Source organism: Salvia splendens, chromosome 4 (genome assembly GCF_004379255.2).
Source record: "Salvia splendens isolate huo1 chromosome 4, SspV2, whole genome shotgun sequence".
Classification (NCBI taxonomy): domain Eukaryota; kingdom Viridiplantae; phylum Streptophyta; class Magnoliopsida; order Lamiales; family Lamiaceae; genus Salvia; species Salvia splendens.
The window spans coordinates 39,159,140-39,180,534 of NC_056035.1; the positions used below are offsets into that span (position 1 = coordinate 39,159,140).

At 39.3% G+C, this 21,395-nt stretch overlaps 1 protein-coding gene across 1 annotated transcript; it reads left to right on the forward strand.

The window, feature by feature from the left end:
• Nucleotides 1-18,209: 18,209 nt before the first annotated feature.
• Nucleotides 18,210-20,929, forward strand: LOC121800204 (pectinesterase-like). Its single transcript, XM_042199792.1, has 3 exons — nucleotides 18,210-18,660; nucleotides 19,021-19,614; nucleotides 20,067-20,929. Exons 1-3 carry the CDS (start codon nucleotides 18,372-18,374, stop codon nucleotides 20,753-20,755), a joined length of 1,572 nt encoding a protein of 523 aa, XP_042055726.1. The 5' UTR covers nucleotides 18,210-18,371; the 3' UTR covers nucleotides 20,756-20,929.
• The last annotated feature ends 466 nt before the right edge of the window (nucleotides 20,930-21,395 follow it).

Here is a 21,395-nt window from a genome sequence, read left to right on the forward strand (position 1 = left end):
TATTTCCCCAAATGATCATAGGAATGTGATACTCTATCTTACAATCTTTTGTGTTTCATGATATTATACTAAAATTTTTATTATTATACAATAGTACAATACATTACGATTAACATTTATAATAAGAAATTGAAAATTTAAAGAGATTATGCTTCATATTTTTGGAATTACAGTTATGTAATCATTTGATAATAAAAAAATATTTTAAAGCTATGGTATATGAGTTTTAAAAATTCAATAATTCTATTATAGATTTAGTCGTGGTGAATAATTATGTTGTAAAAATTATTTTTCATACTAATGAAATTATTAGTGGAATGTCGTACGATTGTTGTGTCGGAAGATCTTTTTCCAAATTCATTGTATAAATAATTCATGATTCTTCCAATTCTATGTTTTGACAAAAGTATTCATATAGCAAAGGATCAAATGGGTCCTCTAATTAACCGCAATAATTTTACTACATCATACATATAAAATTACTGAATTCGTTGTACAATAATTTATTGAATTAAAAAAATATAAAATTATATATCGGATTCAATAATTATAGCAACTTAATATAACCAACCTCTCTATGTACATATAGTATGATTTGACAAGTTTGGCTTATGACCAAGATTAAGTTTGGTGTACCAAGATATTAACATAAGTTGCAGCTACATGTGACCAAAGCAATAGCTACTATAAAATATTGTTCTTTTCATGCAAGTTAAATTAGTTAATGTTCGCATTATCCATGGGATTTTGTATTATATTAATATAATGGGTTATTTTACAGTATAAAATAATCATATTTCATTCTTCGATTTGTTTTTAGTTATCAATATTAAAAGTCGAATTATTCAAGGAACTCCTTTTGGGTAGATTGTTATTTGTGATTCAAACTTTAGAATTATTTGTAAAAATAATATAGTCAACTCTTTAAAATACTAAATTTTAATAAAATTGTTAAAATGACCCTATTTCTATAAAATACAAGCTATATGGTTAGTAAAAATTAGGTGTTTCGTCAAATCCTATCGGTAAACATGTAAAACATAGTTTCTCTATTAGGTTATAAAGTAATCACAAGATATATAGCTTTACTAAGTAATTAAATTTGAGAGAGTTCTTAGCATAAACACTTGATGAGATTATATTTTTTTTAATACTCCAAATTTTTCTGATTTTCCTTACTAACAGCAACAGATAAGATTATACTATTTTTTTAATGCTGGTTCCATTTTTACAACTTCTACAAAAATCAGATATTGTTTTTGTATTTTATAGTCCGTACTATTTTTAAAACATTTGAAAGCTTATGCCATTTTTTTAAAGCGCACGTCATTTAGTAAAAAAAACCTTAAAAAAGAGCCCACAAATCACAATTAATTCTTCATTTGTATATCTTCTATGCTTAATCACATTCACATGAATTATCTTAGATTCATCATTCTTTTTCCCCTTCATTAATTCATTTAATCGCACCAAATTATATCCATAATGATCCATTTCTCGTTTCCAATTATTTTTATTTTATATTTTTACTATTATAATCACGCGAAACGATTTTTAAAAAGTACAGTACTCAGTTTCAAATTAATTAATTCCTCGAAGTAATCACATAAATAAAATAAAACGGTGAGCTGAAAATAGAAGTTTCTAACGTATAAAGTAGATATATAGCTCCAACGATTAAATAAGCCTATCTTTCTTAAGTCGATAATTTGTGAATATTTTAATCCACCTTAGCTTATTCTAAAAGAAAATGAACTTTTCATGCCAGTCACACATTATTCCATAAAGCAGTTTGTTTTGTTTTTCTTTAAAAGCCATGTATGAAAATGGCCTTAGTGGGTCCTAATTGATGCTTGTCACAATTGATTAAGTCCTCTTCCACGGCATTAATATTATTATATTGGGACAATTATTTATTCAGTTTTATATTATTACTATTAAATATTATAATACTCCCTCCATTCTGCGGTAAGAGTCAACTCATTTTTGCACTCATTTTGAAAATAAATAAATAAATTAAATACGGAGTAGTTAAAGTGGAGAGAGAGAATAATGTAAAGAAAAGTTTTATATACATTATTCTCTCTTATTTTACTTTCACTTTAACTATTTATTAAATCATTTTTTAAATGAGTGCAGAAAATAAAATGAGTCAACTACAATAGACCAGATGAGTACCAAATGTAAATATTTAGAAATTGTGCTCTTTACAAAATTACTCTATATATTATCAATCAAATTTTATTAGTATTTTAATTTATATATATTATCAAGCAAATTACTCTGTATATATTTACTACGGAGTAGTATATTATAAATCACATAAATTTTGAAGATCGTAATCTTTTTTGGTCAAAATTTTAAAATTGTGTTGTAAATCAGAAAAATAAACAAAAGAATAGTATCAAAATATAAAATATAAAATATAAAAAATTTCACTTTTGGGTGTAGAGACATACTGTATCAGTGCAGTTGACCCTCAAATCATTATGTGCTTACTTCCAACAGAAAAAATCAACATAGGCATGCATGCAAAATTTACATTGACGAGGATAAATTCATGTGTATATTAAATAAATATTACTCCATTTGATATTAATATTAATGCGGCCAAATTAATTACTACAATTCTTCATTACTAAATCGTTTCTATTTAACATAAAAGTCTCATATATAGTTTTAGCCTTTTAGGGAATTAGAGCCAAGATAATAATTTATATTAATCTTGAAAGAAAATCATTATTGATTTGGATCAGGATGAAGTGATGAACTGTTCATCGATCCGAGGATAATTTTCAACCATAATATATTATTAGTAGTCAATTCTTTATTTAATTATTAGTTTTTTCTTAATCTTAATGTTGTTATTAAATTGGGATGGATTATTCACATAGTAATTAATCTATTTATATATATACATATAATTCAGCTCTATATGGAATGTTTTTGCATTTGTCTCGAGTGGCGTCGAATCAAATCATCAACAATAACACAGTTAATTAACTCATTTAAATCTAGACAATTTTTTGATAAATACGTGTAGAATTAGCAATGAAATTATTGTCTCATCAAGTAATCAATTATGCAAATTTAGACCATCCACGTGTATCAACAGCCACCCCATATCGTCAAGGTTTCTGTCGAAGACATGGACACAAATAAATGACTAATATTGCAATTATTTTTCCCAATTAATTTTATGAATATCTTCCCATCCAATCCCTATAAATTGTAATACTATGATTTTATTTATTAACTTAATAAATTTACACAATTAATAATTGGTCAATTATAATGTCTAGTAAAAAAATCCACAAACCCCAACGCAATTAATATGTCGTTGACAAGTCAAGTAAATGTCGTTGACAAGTCAAGCTCTTAATTAGAGAAGATGAAAAGCAACGCAATTACGCAAAGGGAGATTAAAAACGTGTTTGCATGACTACTTGGATTAGGACATTTTAGTACTACTTCGGTACTATATATATTAAAAGAGTTGGAATTATAACTCATTGAATTGATAAGTAGATAAGTATTTCACTTCAATTATACCACATTTTGAGTCTATTCTACTCTGATTACGAGTTAATTGAGTTAGAATTTCAAGTAATTGACATGATAGATAAGTTGTACTTTTTCTTGCATGTAAAGTAATCTAATTTATGATTTATAATATTAAAATGAAATATATATACATTTAACTAATTGTAAAAAAACGTTATAAAATTCAAAATATTTCTTATTGGAACTTGTTCATTTATATAATAATAAAAGTAATACATATGTATATTATACTAAATATAAACTAGAGGGTTTATTTACTTTGTACTCCCTCCGTCCGCGAATAGGAGTCTCATTTCCTTCCGGTACGGGTTTTAAGAAATGTTAAGAAAAGTGGGTGAAAGAAAGTTAGTGGAATATGGGTCTCACTTGTATATATTGGTTTTAAATGATATGTGAGTGAAATGAGTTAGTGGAATGTGGGACCTCTTTACCATTTATGGTAATTATGAACCGGGACTCCTATTCACGGACGGACTAAAATGAAAAAAACAGGACTCTTATTCGCGGACTGTCACGACCGCATTTAGCTAAGGATAGCATAATCCGGGGAATTCGCGACTAAGGAGGGATTATAAGAAGCGGGGATAGAATTTAGGGGAAATTAAAGCCAAAGCAAAACGAGACGCACATAACAACTTAAATACGGAAATACTTGTAACCAAAATACACTCGATCATGTAGAATCGAGTGACCGTTCATACAAGTTCTGATTATCAGAGTAAAGAGTAAGATAGACACTGCCTCTTAACCGGCACAGCGGAAACGAAAGAACGCGGTCCATGTATGGAGACATGAACCTCCGAGAGTTTTGTTCATAGTTATCTACTAGATTGCTCTCCACAGCACTTATCCCTTCCCCTTTCCACGACTCAACCTGCACGTTTAGAAATATGCAGGGCTGAGTACAAAAAAGTACTCAGTGAACATAATGCCGAAAATTACAAATATACATTTGAAAAATTGTCAAGCCATCATCGCAGTAATACTCGGGGTTTTATTTAAAAGACCCGAGCTTACTAAAATATTCACTTTGGGCCCTTTTTCCTGTACTTAGCCATATCTGATCACCTTGTGCCGTCGAGATGGTGTTCTCGCACGGTCACCTTACATGCATGTGCCGGGAAGGTGGCCACCTTCCTCGGTCACCTGCTCTGTCCAACATGACAGAGGGAGCTTGTGTACACTAGTCCGAGCGGGGACACCACCCTCACTGGGACCCGAATTCGACTTATATCATCATTCATAATTCACTTGGCCTTAGCCAAACAGATAGGCATCATACACAAAACATTTATGGCAAGACAATATCTTTAAAACATCCACGAACATGTGCTCGCGTTTTCATAGAATACGATTTGTATTTTAAGTATAAGAAAGCTCACCTTGATCGCTTATTTTCCTTACTTGAATCTCTTACTCCGACCTTACTTGCGGAGATAACCTTTTGAAACAACACAATAGGAAAAGAAAATAAAAATACTAATTCAGTTTTAAACTAATCTGATTAAATGAGAAATAAAATCTCAAGGTTTAACTTTATTATTAACATTATTATTATTATTATTATTATTATTCGAAATTTCTAAATCTTGCATTATTTACTTCCACTTCGTTTGCTAGTTAGATTCCAACCAAAATTTGATATTCTATACTTTACTAATTACTCCTAAAAAAATTTAAAACAATTTGGGTCACAACTATTTATTTTAGCTTACTTAACCATTTCATTCTTAGGCCCGGAATAATTTAATTTCGGAATGGACCTCAAATCAATATGCATCACAGCCCCAAGGTCGCTGAATCGGCTCGGAGGCTCCACGTTCCTCGCCGGCCTTGCAATGGATACTTCCTCCCTTGCTACACTCTGCTCCTCGACCGGCTCTTCCCGAGGCTGTAGGTCTGCCGGAGTCGTTTCCTACTCCATGCTCGGCTCATGCCGAGGTTGCAGCTCGGCTGGGACCATGCTCGGCTCTTGCCGAGGTTGTAGCTCGGCTGGGACCATGCTCGGTTCTGGCCGAGGTTTCAGCTCGGCTGGGACCATGCTCGGCTCTTGCCGAGGTTGTAGCTCGGCTGGGACCATGCTCGGTTCTGGCCGAGGTTTCAGCTCGGCTGGGACCATGCTCGGCTCTGGCCGAGGTTTCAGCTTGGCTGGAACCATGCTCGGCTCTTGCCGAGGTTGTAGCTCGGCTGGGATTGCATCCACCAGCCCTCCCCTCCCTTCCAGCGTCGTTGCCGTTGAGACCCTCATCCCCTCCCCTTTTTTTTTGTATTTAAATTTTAAATACCTTTATGATAATAGACTTTGTTAATTTCATTCCAAGATTTCCCAGATTCATGGAACGAAAAGAAAGGATGGGTTTTTGGAGCGTGGGCTGTCATTGTTGACGACGGAGCGCCTAGCTTGCTGCCGGAAGTTCCTCACGGCAGATTTACTGATTGGCTCAAGATGAGTTTCTATATTTATTTTAGAGGTCTACATAGAATTGTTATAAGAGTCACATGCTTTTGGTGTTGTCTAAAGCATCATTAAAAGTCCTATGTTATGTCTATCATTCAATAGCTTGGGGAAAATTCTGGTTTTGGCATGCTACTTGTATGTGTTGGGTGAATTTTGGAGTCCCGGATGTAATATGTGGAAATAAAGGTTACCTAGCATGTTTCCATTTTCATTCTTACTATAATCTGATGTATATGCATAAAAAAAAAAACTTGGAATTACCTTTTATGTGGGGGAAAAAGAGGTGGTGTTTGATTGGTGACTTGATTCTACAAGTGTGTGTAAACCTTCCTCCTTAGGCTCTGTCCGATGTGGAATTGAAGTAGGAAGGGGAATTAGTATGTGGGGTTGGTGAAGGAATTAAGTGGGGTTGGGAAGGGGTGATTAGGATATGTGATGGTAGCGTTTTTCTGGTGAAAGAAAGTGAGGACAAATACTAATCTATAGAAGATGGCAATAAAAGATGGCCACGTAAGCGGTAATTATTCTTGGAGAGAAAGTTCACCATTTGTGTCAGAGAATGAGAATTTTTTTTTCATACTTCATTAATGCATTCATAAATGCAGCATTTATTTCTTTTACTACTCATCAAGTAACATTAAATGTATTGTCATGCCCTTCTCGGATAAGCTATCAGAGAAAATATTAATTAATTATTATTATTATATATATATATATATATATATATATTTTTTTTTTTTTTTTGATCATTTCATTTGGTGTAGGTACAAACGGCGCAAGCTCGGGGCTCGGATTTAATCGCAGTAAAAGTTACTTATATAAGTAATTTAGCTAATAATATTGTTTCTAATAATATCGGCTTAGCGGGTCGTTACATACTACCCCTCTTAAAAGAAATTTCGTCCCGAAATTTAGGATGTTTTTAAACAAAAAGCTCGGGATATTTCTCCTTCATTTTCTCTTCTAGCTCCCATGTTGCTTCTTCCTGTCCGTGGTTTTTCCACAAAACCTTCACTGTAGTAATCGACTTGTTCCGAAGCTGTTGCACCTTTCGGTCTAGTATTTCTATCGGCTTTTCTTCGTAGCTCAAGTCAGGTTCTAAAGCGATTTCCTCGTGACGAATGACATGCTTCGGGTCGAACACGTACCTCCGAAGTTGGGAGACGTGGAATACGTGGTGCACATTACAAAAATTGGGTGGTAATGCCAAACGATATGCTACCGGGCCCACTTCTTCCAGAATTTCATAGGGTCCAATAAACCGTGGTTTCAGCTTTCCTCTGAGTCCAAATCTGGTTATCCCTTTGGAAGGAGATACTTTCAAAAAGACTTTCTCTCCGATGTTAAATTTCAAATCCGTTCGACGCTCATCGGCGTAGGATTTTTGTCGGTCTTGCGCTTCCTTGATTCGACTCCGGATTCGTCTCACGATTTCAATCATCTCCGCCACGGATTCTGGGCCTAATACCTTCCTCTCCCCTACTTCGTCCCAATAGAGTGGAGACCGACATTTTCTTCCATATAGTGCCTCATAAGGTGCCATGTCGATGGTGGCTTGATAACTATTATTATAGGCAAACTCTATCAGATGCAAGATGGATTCCCAATTTTCTCCTCTATCGAGTACGACGGCCCTCAACATATCTTCTAGAGTTTGAATTGTCCTCTCGGATTGTCCGTCGGTCTGGGGGTGGAATGCGGTGCTGAAATTTAATCTCGTACCCATTTCCCTTTGCATGCTTTGCCAGAATCTGGATGTAAACTTCGAGTCTCGGTCTGACGTGATTGTCACAGGTACTCCATGCAGACGCACAATTTCCCTTACGTATAACTGTGCTAGCTTCTCGGATCCATACGTGATGGGAATAGGGATGAAATGAGCACTTTTCGTGAGTCGATCAACAATTACCCAAATGGCAGTATTTCCACGCTTGGATCTGGGCAGGCCTGTCACGAAATCCATGGCGATATGTTCCCATTTCCACTCGGGAATTTCCAAGGGTTGTAGTTTCCCGTAAGGTCGTTGGTGCAATGCCTTGACTCGCTGGCAAGTTAAACATCTCTCGACAAACATTGCGATGCTTCTTTTCATGCCGTCCCACCAAAACTTTCTTTTCAGATCCTGGTACATTTTTGTGCTTCCCGGATGAGCGGTATACGGTGTGTCGTGTGCCTCAATCAATATTTCATTCCTAAGGTCCGGATTGGCCGGTACACACAGTCTTCCTTCAAAAGTGAGGGCATTGTCCGCCTCTTCTCTAAAATTGCTTTGCTCACCGGTCCGCACTTTTATTCGTATTTTCTCCAGCGCTTCGTCGTGTCTTTGGGCGTCAACTATTCGTTTCCTCAGGTCGGGCTGCAGCACCAAAGTTGCGATTTTAGCTTCCACCGTTTCCGGTGCTTGTATTATTTCTATTCTCATCTTGGCGAATTCTTGTATTAATATTCCCTCCCTGGTGGCTAGACAAGCTTGTGATTGGGACTTTCGACTCAGTGCGTCAGCTACCACATTTGCCTTGCCCGGATGGTAGTTTATGCTGCAATCGTAATCCTTCACCAGCTCGAGCCATCTCCTCTGCCGCATGTTTAGATCCTTTTGTTCGAAGAAGTATTTTAAACTCTTGTGGTCAGTGAAAATCTCACATCTAACCCCATATAGGTGGTGTCTCCAAATTTTCAGTGCATGCACTACGGCTGCTAATTCCAGATCGTGAGTGGGGTAGTTCAGTTCGTGGGGTCGGAGTTGTCTCGACGCATAAGCTATCACCTTCCCGTTCTGCATTAGAACGCACCCGAGTCCATTTTTCGAAGCATCTGTGTAGACCACGTAATTTGTTCCTGGTTCTGGCACGGCTAACACGGGGGCGGTGGTTAATTTCTCTTTTAGCAGTTGGAAGCTAGCTTCGCATTCAGGGGTCCACACAAACTTGATGCCCTTTTTGAGTTGTTGCGTCATTGGCCTGGCAATCTTTGAGAACCCTTCGATGAATCTTCTGTAGTAGCCAGCCAGTCCTAGAAAACTCCGAATTTCGTTCGGGTTGGTTGGTGATTTCCAGTTTTGTACGGCCTCTACCTTTGCTGGATCTACCCGAATTCCTTCTGCCGTTACTATGTGTCCAAGAAAATTAACCTCATTGAGCCAAAACTCGCACTTGCTGAATTTAGCATAGAGTCTCTCGGTCCTCAACGTTTCGAGGATAGTTCTTAGATGCTCAGCGTGTTCCGATCTATTCCTCGAGTAGATGAGGACGTCGTCTATGAAGATCAGGACGAATTTGTCGAGATATGGGTGAAATATGCGATTCATCAAATCCATGAACACCACAGGGGCATTGGTTAATCCAAAAGGCATTACTACGAACTCATAGTGACCGTACCTGGTGCGAAAAGCTGTCTTGGGTACATCTTCGGACCGGATCTTCAATTGGTGGTACCCGGACCTTAAGTCAATCTTAGAAAATATACTGGCCCCCTTAAGCTGGTCAAATAAGTCATCTATCCTTGGCAATGGGTATTTATTCTTGAGTGTCACCTTGTTCAACTCTCGGTAGTCTATGCACATCCTCAACGTTCCATCCTTCTTCTTGACAAAAAGTACAGGAGCTCCCCATGGTGACACACTAGGTCTGATAAAACCCAGGTCTAAAAGTTCTTGCAGTTGTAATTTCAGTTCTCCCAGTTCCTTTGGGGCCATTCGGTATGGCGCTTTTGAAATTGGCGCGGCTCCTGGTTCTAAATCGATGGTGAATTCCAGTCGTCTGTCTGGGGGTAACCCGGGCAGCGTATCAGGAAACACGTCTGGAAATTCACGTACAATATCCACATCCTCAATCTTCTTTTCTTCATTATGTTCTTCGCTTAAGTAGACGAGGTAGGCGGGACACCCTTTTTTCACCAGCGCGGCTGCTTGTAGGACCGAAATTATGGATTTGCGCTTGTTCATAGTGATTCCATGGAGCTCAACTTTCCCTTCTCCCGGAGTTTGAAAGGAAATATGTCTTTCACTGCACTTGATGGTGGCGTGGTTCTTGGCCAACCATTCCATCCCTAGTATAATATCGACATCTTCCATTTTCATGACCCCCAAGTTATTAGCAATAACCTTACGTTCTCCGAGCGTGATTTCTAGGTTCGAGCACTTTTGTGTGATTTCTATAACTCCTCCTACTGGTGAGGACACCGTTACTCTAGGTTCGGCTGGTTCTGGTGTGAGTTCTAAAGTGCTTACACACGAGGTTGATATGAAGGAGTGCGAAGCACCAGTATCAAACAAAAGGACAATAGGTACGTTCAGTAGGGTGCCCATACCTGCCAGATTCCCATGGTTGTTGCTCTGTTGGTTTCGTCCCAATGCATATGCCCTAGCTTGTGTTGAGAGGCTCGGTCGTTGTGGATGAGGGGCCTGGTGGTTCTGGGTGTCTGCATGTAGAGCTCGCAGGTGTTGACGTTGTGCTGGCTGGTTAGCTAGTGCACTCCTTCTCTGGGGTCCATTTTGACAGTTCCTGGCGATATGGCCATACTTTCCACAAGTATAACAAGTCATTTCTCCGGTCCTGCAGATTCCACTGTGGGGCTTGTTACATTTGGGACAAAGATTGGGCCTTGGTTGAGTGATTCCTGTCGGTTTAAAGATAGGCTGCCTTGCAAAGTTTTGTGGGCGGGGTGGTCCATGCCATGGCTTCTTTTGTCCCCACTGGTTCTGGTTTCCTTCCCACTTCCTTTTGTCCCTTGGGGCTTGGGACGAGGTCTGCAGTGACATATTTGTAGGGTTGGGTGCAGGTCTTTCTTTAGGCAATGCAGCTTCAATGTCTAAGGCCAGTTTTAGAGCTTCGGAATATGGTAGTCCGCCACGGCTAGCCAATGCTACTCTTATTTCGTGCCTCAAGCCAGCACAAAATTTCTCGGACATCTTTTCATCCGTATCCACTTGATCAGCTCCGTACCTGGACAGGTCAAAGAAAGTGCGATCATATTCTGTCACTGACATTCGTCCCTGTTTCAAGTTATAGAACTCTGTTTCCTTCTGCTTTTTATAGCTCTTGGGGATGTATTTGTCGTAGATTCCTGTCTTGAATTGATCCCAAGTTAGGTCCTCTAGCTGCTGCGGGGTCATTATCTTTTTGCGGGCTTCCCACCAATAATCTGCTGACCCAGTCAGTTGGAGTGAGGCACAAACCAAACGCTCATCGTCTGTGCATTGCAGTAAGTCAAACAGGCGCTCTAGTGCACGTATCCACGATTCCGCTTCAGCGGGGTCGCCTTTTCCGTCAAATGTTGGCGGCTTCTTTTTCAGAAAGGTGTTAATGACAGTCCTATCCACTGTCGGGGCAAGTGGAGGCGAAAGTGATCGAGGTGGAGATGGTGGCGGAGGGTTTACGTATTGTCTTTCGGGCTCAGGGTGCGGCCTTCTACCACGTCCTCTTCCTCTTCCTCGGGGTCGCCCAGCTATCCTTGGCGGCATTTTCTATTGATAAAACACTTCCTTATAAGTTACTATTGTTGGAAAGATTTTAAAGATTAGGAGAGTAGAGAACTTCAATTTATTCAAACAATCATTATCAAATTCTGCTAGAGACAGAAAGTAAAACATGTATATATATACATATAAAGTTTATGTACAGGGAAAAATTGCCTCCACGGAGGACTTTCGTACAACCATTCTTGGTGTCGCAAAATATCACATCTGTTACTAAACAGATGTTAGTCAAAATATGTCAAGCCACAGAACACTCACATGAATGTTTCTGTGATGTCCAAATACTATAGCTAGTCAAAACATAAACCAGAACGGTCTCATAACGGATCCGTTTCTGGAGTACACACATATATACAAAGGTGACATCCCTATCTAGTCAACGATCAGGCTGATGTCTCAGTGGCACTCGCACCGGTCCCCGGGTCCTCCTCACCTTCCTCTGGCTCCTCCTCGTCCGAACTCTCATCAAGGCGAATAGCTGACTCAATAGTGCTACCCGGAGGATGTGGTCCACTGGTCACAGTTCCCCAATGGCGTATAGCCCATGCGACGGGTCCACGCTCTAGTGATATAGGCTCGTGGCGACTCGGAATAGTACGACTCGTCGCTCCTGGCAATGCGTCGGGAGATGCCTCAGAGGGAATGGGCAATGGCTGTAGGCGACTGGTACCTACTATGATCTTCTGCTCAACTGACTCATCCCCGTCTGAAAGAGTGGCGGGGGCCTTGCCCCTCCTACACCTCTCGGCTGCGGCAGCTCGTAACTCTCTCGCCTCGGTGCCTTCCAACCTTACTCCCTCTAGGCTCGGTGCGGGGTCAGGGCTGACTAGGTAGAGATCCTCCTCATCTCCCAAAGGGAAACGAGATGGTCCAGCCTCAAACTCTCCGCGAGTCCGACGCCTCGGTGGAGAGGGCAGAGGTGGGAGAATCAGGTCGGGCTGCTGAATGACCGGCTCGGGCTGAAGGTCTGCTGGCTGCGGGACCCCTGGGTCTCCTACCGGGGCTAGATCGCCCGGCCGCATATATGGCCCCCTCGGTGCCTGACCATGTAGGATAAAACACGAGTGGATCTCCCCGATGAACTCGGGAAAATCACCAAAAGAGTCGAAGAAAGGGGCTACAGAAAATATATAATCACGGGATCGATCGATGGCAAAGCCTACCCAATCCGAGGGTAGAAGTCTGATAAGTCGCTGTATCCCGTCATAGTGAGTCACTCCAAAGGGGTGTGCTCTCTCCCATAGCCACCTAAACTGTGCTAGAGATATCCCAAGATCCTCTCCTACGAGTATCACAAATGTGACGTACTCAAGGAGAATATCCTCGACTGTAGGATAGACCATCTGCAAAAGAACCTATATCGATCAGCCTCCCCCCCCTCGTATCGCGGTACGTAAATATGCATATAAAACATAAAGAAGTAAACGTGATGTGATGCGGATGCTTGGTCATTCCTACGAGTCGTATCCAACTATGTTATATTTGGGTACTAGAAGCAGTCCTAAAAGTCACTTCTACGTCACATCATACATTTCACTATTGTTCGGAACTACTTGTTATAATGTTTTTGGTTTTGTTGCCTTGCTCAGGGAAGCGTTGGCAAATTATGATTGATGTTCCGTTAAGGCTATGTATAAAAAAAAAATTTTTAATACACAGTTCAGTAAATAGAAAATACACACTTGCTTTCAAAGTATAATCACTTACCGTTGCTTTGGTCGAGCGTGTTGGGGGTAGGTGCTGGGAGTCTCTTTTATTAGAGGAAAAAGCCTAGCGGAACAATGCTAGACCGAATATTATTGAAAAAGACCCTCGGGTTCTGAGCGAGAAAGAATGCTCTGATACCACTCTGTCACGACCGCATTTAGCTAAGGATAGCATAATCCGGGGAATTCGCGACTAAGGAGGGATTATAAGAAGCGGGGATAGAATTTAGGGGAAATTAAAGCCAAAGCAAAACGAGACGCACATAACAACTTAAATACGGAAATACTTGTAACCAAAATACACTCGATCATGTAGAATCGAGTGACCGTTCATACAAGTTCTGATTATCAGAGTAAAGAGTAAGATAGACACTGCCTCTTAACCGGCACAGCGGAAACGAAAGAACGCGGTCCATGTATGGAGACATGAACCTCCGAGAGTTTTGTTCATAGTTATCTACTAGATTGCTCTCCACAGCACTTATCCCTTCCCCTTTCCACGACTCAACCTGCACGTTTAGAAATATGCAGGGCTGAGTACAAAAAAGTACTCAGTGAACATAATGCCGAAAATTACAAATATACATTTGAAAAATTGTCAAGCCATCATCGCAGTAATACTCGGGGTTTTATTTAAAAGACCCGAGCTTACTAAAATATTCACTTTGGGCCCTTTTTCCTGTACTTAGCCATATCTGATCACCTTGTGCCGTCGAGATGGTGTTCTCGCACGGTCACCTTACATGCATGTGCCGGGAAGGTGGCCACCTTCCTCGGTCACCTGCTCTGTCCAACATGACAGAGGGAGCTTGTGTACACTAGTCCGAGCGGGGACACCACCCTCACTGGGACCCGAATTCGACTTATATCATCATTCATAATTCACTTGGCCTTAGCCAAACAGATAGGCATCATACACAAAACATTTATGGCAAGACAATATCTTTAAAACATCCACGAACATGTGCTCGCGTTTTCATAGAATACGATTTGTATTTTAAGTATAAGAAAGCTCACCTTGATCGCTTATTTTCCTTACTTGAATCTCTTACTCCGACCTTACTTGCGGAGATAACCTTTTGAAACAACACAATAGGAAAAGAAAATAAAAATACTAATTCAGTTTTAAACTAATCTGATTAAATGAGAAATAAAATCTCAAGGTTTAACTTTATTATTAACATTATTATTATTATTATTATTATTATTCGAAATTTCTAAATCTTGCATTATTTACTTCCACTTCGTTTGCTAGTTAGATTCCAACCAAAATTTGATATTCTATACTTTACTAATTACTCCTAAAAAAATTTAAAACAATTTGGGTCACAACTATTTATTTTAGCTTACTTAACCATTTCATTCTTAGGCCCGGAATAATTTAATTTCGGAATGGACCTCAAATCAATATGCATCACAGCCCCAAGGTCGCTGAATCGGCTCGGAGGCTCCACGTTCCTCGCCGGCCTTGCAATGGATACTTCCTCCCTTGCTACACTCTGCTCCTCGACCGGCTCTTCCCGAGGCTGTAGGTCTGCCGGAGTCGTTTCCTACTCCATGCTCGGCTCATGCCGAGGTTGCAGCTCGGCTGGGACCATGCTCGGCTCTTGCCGAGGTTGTAGCTCGGCTGGGACCATGCTCGGTTCTGGCCGAGGTTTCAGCTCGGCTGGGACCATGCTCGGCTCTTGCCGAGGTTGTAGCTCGGCTGGGACCATGCTCGGTTCTGGCCGAGGTTTCAGCTCGGCTGGGACCATGCTCGGCTCTGGCCGAGGTTTCAGCTTGGCTGGAACCATGCTCGGCTCTTGCCGAGGTTGTAGCTCGGCTGGGATTGCATCCACCAGCCCTCCCCTCCCTTCCAGCGTCGTTGCCGTTGAGACCCTCATCCCCTCCCCTTTTTTTTTGTATTTAAATTTTAAATACCTTTATGATAATAGACTTTGTTAATTTCATTCCAAGATTTCCCAGATTCATGGAACGAAAAGAAAGGATGGGTTTTTGGAGCGTGGGCTGTCATTGTTGACGACGGAGCGCCTAGCTTGCTGCCGGAAGTTCCTCACGGCAGATTTACTGATTGGCTCAAGATGAGTTTCTATATTTATTTTAGAGGTCTACATAGAATTGTTATAAGAGTCACATGCTTTTGGTGTTGTCTAAAGCATCATTAAAAGTCCTATGTTATGTCTATCATTCAATAGCTTGGGGAAAATTCTGGTTTTGGCATGCTACTTGTATGTGTTGGGTGAATTTTGGAGTCCCGGATGTAATATGTGGAAATAAAGGTTACCTAGCATGTTTCCATTTTCATTCTTACTATAATCTGATGTATATGCATAAAAAAAAAAACTTGGAATTACCTTTTATGTGGGGGAAAAAGAGGTGGTGTTTGATTGGTGACTTGATTCTACAAGTGTGTGTAAACCTTCCTCCTTAGGCTCTGTCCGATGTGGAATTGAAGTAGGAAGGGGAATTAGTATATGGGGTTGGTGAAGGAATTAAGTGGGGTTGGGAAGGGGTGATTAGGATATGTGATGGTAGCGTTTTTCTGGTGAAAGAAAGTGAGGACAAATACTAATCTATAGAAGATGGCAATAAAAGATGGCCACGTAAGCGGTAATTATTCTTGGAGAGAAAGTTCACCATTTGTGTCAGAGAATGAGAATTTTTTTTCATACTTCATTAATGCATTCATAAATGCAGCATTTATTTCTTTTACTACTCATCAAGTAACATTAAATGTATTGTCATGCCCTTCTCGGATAAGCTATCAGAGAAAATATTAATTAATTATTATTATTATATATATATATATATATATATATATATATTTTTTTTTTTTTTTTTTTTTGATCATTTCATTTGGTGTAGGTACAAACGGCGCAAGCTCGGGGCTCGGATTTAATCGCAGTAAAAGTTACTTATATAAGTAATTTAGCTAATAATATTGTTTCTAATAATATCGGCTTAGCGGGTCGTTACACGGACGGAGGGAGTATAATTATCTATTTTAATAAAAATATGAACATTTTCCAAACAAGTAGGAGAATGGGCAATATACAGTTGCACCTATATAGTTTCTGAAGAAAATTATCAACCCGATTAGTCCACAAACCGAATAGAAGTATAGAAATAGTTTAGAACATAACCAACAATAAATTAACATCAAAATAAACATATAAAGAAAAGTGAACATTATATCCAAAACCTGAAGGAAAAAATATAAAAAGAAAACCAGCAACAAACAATAATGAAATCAACATTTACAACTTACTTACCCATTAAATTGTTTGAGTTTTGTGTGCTAATTTAACTTTTTCTCTTCATATTTGAAGATGGTTATTATATTATAATAGTAGTACTAAGTACATATTCTTCTCAAAGTTTTTAAAAATTTAATTACTACGATATTTTTTAATAGAAACTTCAACATCATATAATACATAAGAATACTACTTTATTGTGATGCGTCAATTTCCGTAGACATTATATTGTAGTAGTCAAGTGTGGTCGCTGGGTCAAATGGTACCCCAAATTTCTACGACCCTCTCTTTATTGTCTACACTTTAATAATTATTGGCATGAATTTAACTGATCATCCAAGTTTAATATGATCCATTAATTTTCTTTTATTACAATCGACTTAATGATATTAGCTATTGACATGACTTCGAATTAAAAATTAAAGAATGTGACTGGGAAAATGATTGTACTACTACTCATTAATATTGATAATTTTAGCTGATAATTGTTTATTTCAATTCAATTGGTGTTGATCTTAATATACACGAAAATTGTAATTATTTAATGAAAAGAACATGATCGGCGGAAGGTTAATATTAACTCACGATGAAATGCAATATAGTTGGTAAGACGTTTTTCTTCCAACCATTAGGTCGGAGATATAAGTTACCAAAGAAAACAAAAACGTAATCATGTCCTCGTAGTTTAAAGTTAATAATGTGAAAGACAAACTGAAAAAGAAAGTCCCCCATTATCATGGATGAGACAAGACAATTTTATACATCTTTTCACCAAATTTGAATTAGGATGAGCACTGAATTATATAAATTGGAAAAAGCAAATTAGATACAATGGAACTAGCTAGAGTGATAGGGTCCGGTTGGAGGTGATAATTTTAGTAAATATATTGTAATACATTATTTTGGTAATTTAATTTATTTATTCTCTTAGAATAATTAAATAATCAATCGAGATTAATAAAAAATACTAATTTTATTATGTGCGTGGTTAATTTAATATTTTGAGATGGGGGAGAGTGTATAGTACTATAATGTACGTGTACATGATTTGGAATTTAATGCGTAACTCGGTATAAGAAATAAGAATGGTCCTCCTCACTAATTAATGCTAATTAATTTGATTCCCTTAATGCTTAATCTACTTTTTCATCTATTATCGTAGAAAATATCATTCATAATTTCATAGTCGAGAAGCAAAATACAAAAAATTGGCAGGTTGGCTAATTCAATAAGATTTGAAATTAAACAAGGCGAGGCAGGCAGGTCCCATAATCTGATTTTTTTCTTTAAGCAATGAATCACTAATTTAGTAAAACATGTCCCACCACTATTTCCCCAAATTAATATTGTAATGCCAGCTAGCTAACATGTATAATCAAAAATGGCCCATATCTCATTTTACTGTATTGCCTTATACACATATTCAACATGCGTTAATAATATAAAAAATTTAAAAAGAGTATCTTAATTATGAATTAAGTAATAGATCACTAAAACGAGGTCTAGCAAGCACTGAAGTGCTCGTTAGACACCAAATAAAGTGCTCGTTGCAGAGCGAACACATCGTATGTGCTCGCAAAATCATGTATATAGTACATACAAACAAGTTGGCTAGCGTTAATTAATAATGTAACATGCAATATTAAAGTGGTTAACTAAGCAAGGACAAGGGAGCTTTTCCAAAATGGATAACTATAAGTGGAGTGTGATGACATGAACTAACAAAATTGACCCCTAAACCACCTCTCCATGCAGCCTTCCTCTATCTCTATAAAACCCCTCAACTTCCTAACCATGTATCACACACATTCATAAAATCATTACACATCAATCCTAGCTACTTCATACACACTCTCATCAATCAAGAAACCCTAAATTCCACCTCCCTTTTAAATCTTTGTATCATCCCAATGGAATCCCAAAAGTGCATTATTTTGTGGGTTTTGTTGATCTCAAATTTGAGCATAGTGTGCTTTGGAAAAGATGCCACGTCGGACGAGAAAGTTAGAACGCAATGTGGGTTCACTAGGTATCCTACGTTGTGTGCCCAAACCTTGACAGGGTTAGGGTCAAGTGTAGATCTCTTGTCTGTCCTTGTCAACTCCACCATGTCCCAAACCAATTTGCCCAATTCCAATTTCGAAGTCCTAAGCTCCCATTTTATCTCTCCTCAAGCTCAACAAGCCCGAATCGCCATCGGTAACCGCATCCTTCTTTTTATCATTATTATTATTGTTCTTATTGGTGTTCATTGAAAAAAGCAGTATTTATCGAGCACTGAAATAGTCGGTGTCAAGCACTGAAATAGTCGGTGTCAAGACAAAATACCAGCACTTTTCGAGCACAAAATGTGCTTAGTAAAAGGCTTGTTAGGTAAATTTGTGAGCACTTTTTTTTACTGTACTCGAAAAATGCTAAGCAAGTACAACATTTTTCCTATGTTTCCTATTACCACTCAGAATGTGGTCGGTATTTTTATCAGTTGCTTGGTAAAGTTTGTATTTTGTAGTGGCTGTTACTTTTTTTTAAAAACTCTAGTCTCGTGTTTCGTTTCATTAGACTACTGCCACGACCTAATGAGCATGTCGCGGAAAAGGCTCAACCAAGCCCTAGACGCCTTAAAAAAGTCGCCGGAGAAACACAAGGACGACATCCAGACGTGGCTGAGCGCTGCCCTCACGTTCCAGCAGACGTGCAAGGACTCGGTCGAGGCCCACGCCGACTCAAATTTGTACGTGGAAGAGATAAGAAAGAAAATGGACTTTTTGTCGGAACTAGGCAGCAACCCTCTGGCTCTGGCCAACCGGATCGTCGGAAAGTCCCCGGCCCCCGGCCGGAGACTCCTCGGAGGGGAGAATTTTCCGAGGTGGGTGTCCGCCGGCGACCGGAGATTGCTCCAGAGCACGGCGATCAAGGCGAATGCGGTGGTGGCGAAGGACGGGAGCGGCCACTACACAACGGTGTCGGCGGCGATCGCGGCGGCCGGCGGCGGCAGGTTTGTGATTTATGTGAAGGCGGGGACTTATAATGAGAAGATTAACACTAATAAAGATGGGATTACGTTAATTGGAGATGGGAAATATTCTACTATTATTACCTCCGCCGGCAGCGTTGGCAAAGGCGGCTCTTCTCTTCGTGGATCAGCTACCTTTAGTGAGCTTTCTCCCTCTCTTTCTTGTTTTTTATTGAGAAAAGTGATGTGTTTTGTTGGATTATTCATATGTGTAACGAATCAACAACTTTTTTGTGTATTAATGTAGGCTGATTAATTGGCTACTTTTAGTAAGACTAATGACTAATTAATTAAAAAGGTGAGAAAATGTTGAGATGCTTCTATTTTTTTTTATCTAATTAGGTATCTCTCCGAACTCAAAATTTGATAGGAAAATTGTGCTGAATTTCATATTAATTCGGTTTCAGTTTTGAACAAAACTGAATTGTAGGGAGAAATAGAGAATGAGATGAGAGGGAAATGTGGAAAATAATCAAATTTTGAAAGCTATAATCTAGAAGGACAAAATTGTAAAATCAAGTAAAATTGAACCAAAAATGTTTCATTTAATTTTTCTTTTTCTTTGGTTATTTAACATTTACAATGTGATCAGCTATTACCGGGGACGGGTTCATAGCGCGGGACATCGGGTTCCAGAACACGGCGGGGCCCGGCGCGGAGCAGGCGGTGGCGCTGACGATCGCCTCCGACCGGTCGGTGCTGTACCGGTGCAGCATCGCCGGTTACCAGGACACGCTCTACGCGCTGTCCCTCCGCCAATTCTACCGCGAGTGCGACATCTACGGGACCGTTGACTTCATCTTCGGCAACGCGGCCGCGGTGTTCCAGAGCTGCGGCATCTACCTCCGCCGGCCCCGCGGCGGAGGGGCCTACAACGTGATCCTGGCGAACGGGCGGAGCGACCCGGGCCAGAACACGGGTTTCTCTGTCCAGAACTGCCGGATCACGGGGGCAGCGGACTTCTCGTCGGCCCAGAAGTCGTACCTGGGCCGGCCGTGGAAGTCCTACTCGAGGGCGGTGGTGATGCAGTCGAACATCGACCGCGCCATCGCCTCGAGGGGGTGGGTCGAGTGGCCCGGGGCGGGCGGTGGGACCTACAAGTCGTTGTATTTCGCGGAGTATGCCAACATGGGGGGCGGCGCGGCGACGTCGGGACGGGTGGGGTGGGCCGGGTTCAAGGTGATGGGGGCGGCGGAGGCGGGGAAGTTCACGGTGGCGAATTTCATCGGAGGGAACTCGTGGCTGCCGTCGACGGGGGTGACGTTTGTATCTGGGCTTTGAAGGGTATTTGGTTTTATATATAAGTTGAAACCAAGTTAAGTAAAAAAAAAGGTGATGATGAATTTCGACTGATGTATTTTTAATTTGTTAGAAATGGTAGTGATTGTAATGTGTATCTTGGGAATAATATGTAAATGTTTGATTTCTATGAATTTAAAGCTACCACCAATATAATTGATGATTTGATTAACAAATGAAAAAGGAGAAATTAAGTGCTAGTATTATTACTATAGGTATTATGGTTATTGCCATTATCAAGTTGTTTCTTGTAGTGATTGACAATATAGAAAAAGAAGATATATATCCATCAAATATTTAATCATCCTTATCCATAACTAAATACTTATTTCTCAATCACTTGTTTCACAATGCAGAGCGTCTAGAGACCCCATGATAATCATAACAATCCAAACACCAGCTTGAGATAATTATTTCTACTTTCTCACTATGTTTTTGGCATTATCAAAGTTGGAATAATTATTTTTTTGGCTGAGAATAATTGTGATATCATAATTTTATGATGGATCACATAAATGTTTGTTTTCATCTATCCTTTTTAATAAGTCGGGCTATGCGACATTTGATTGATTTCCACTTTAAAATATTAAACAAAATGTTCAAGTAGGGGTGAAATTAATAT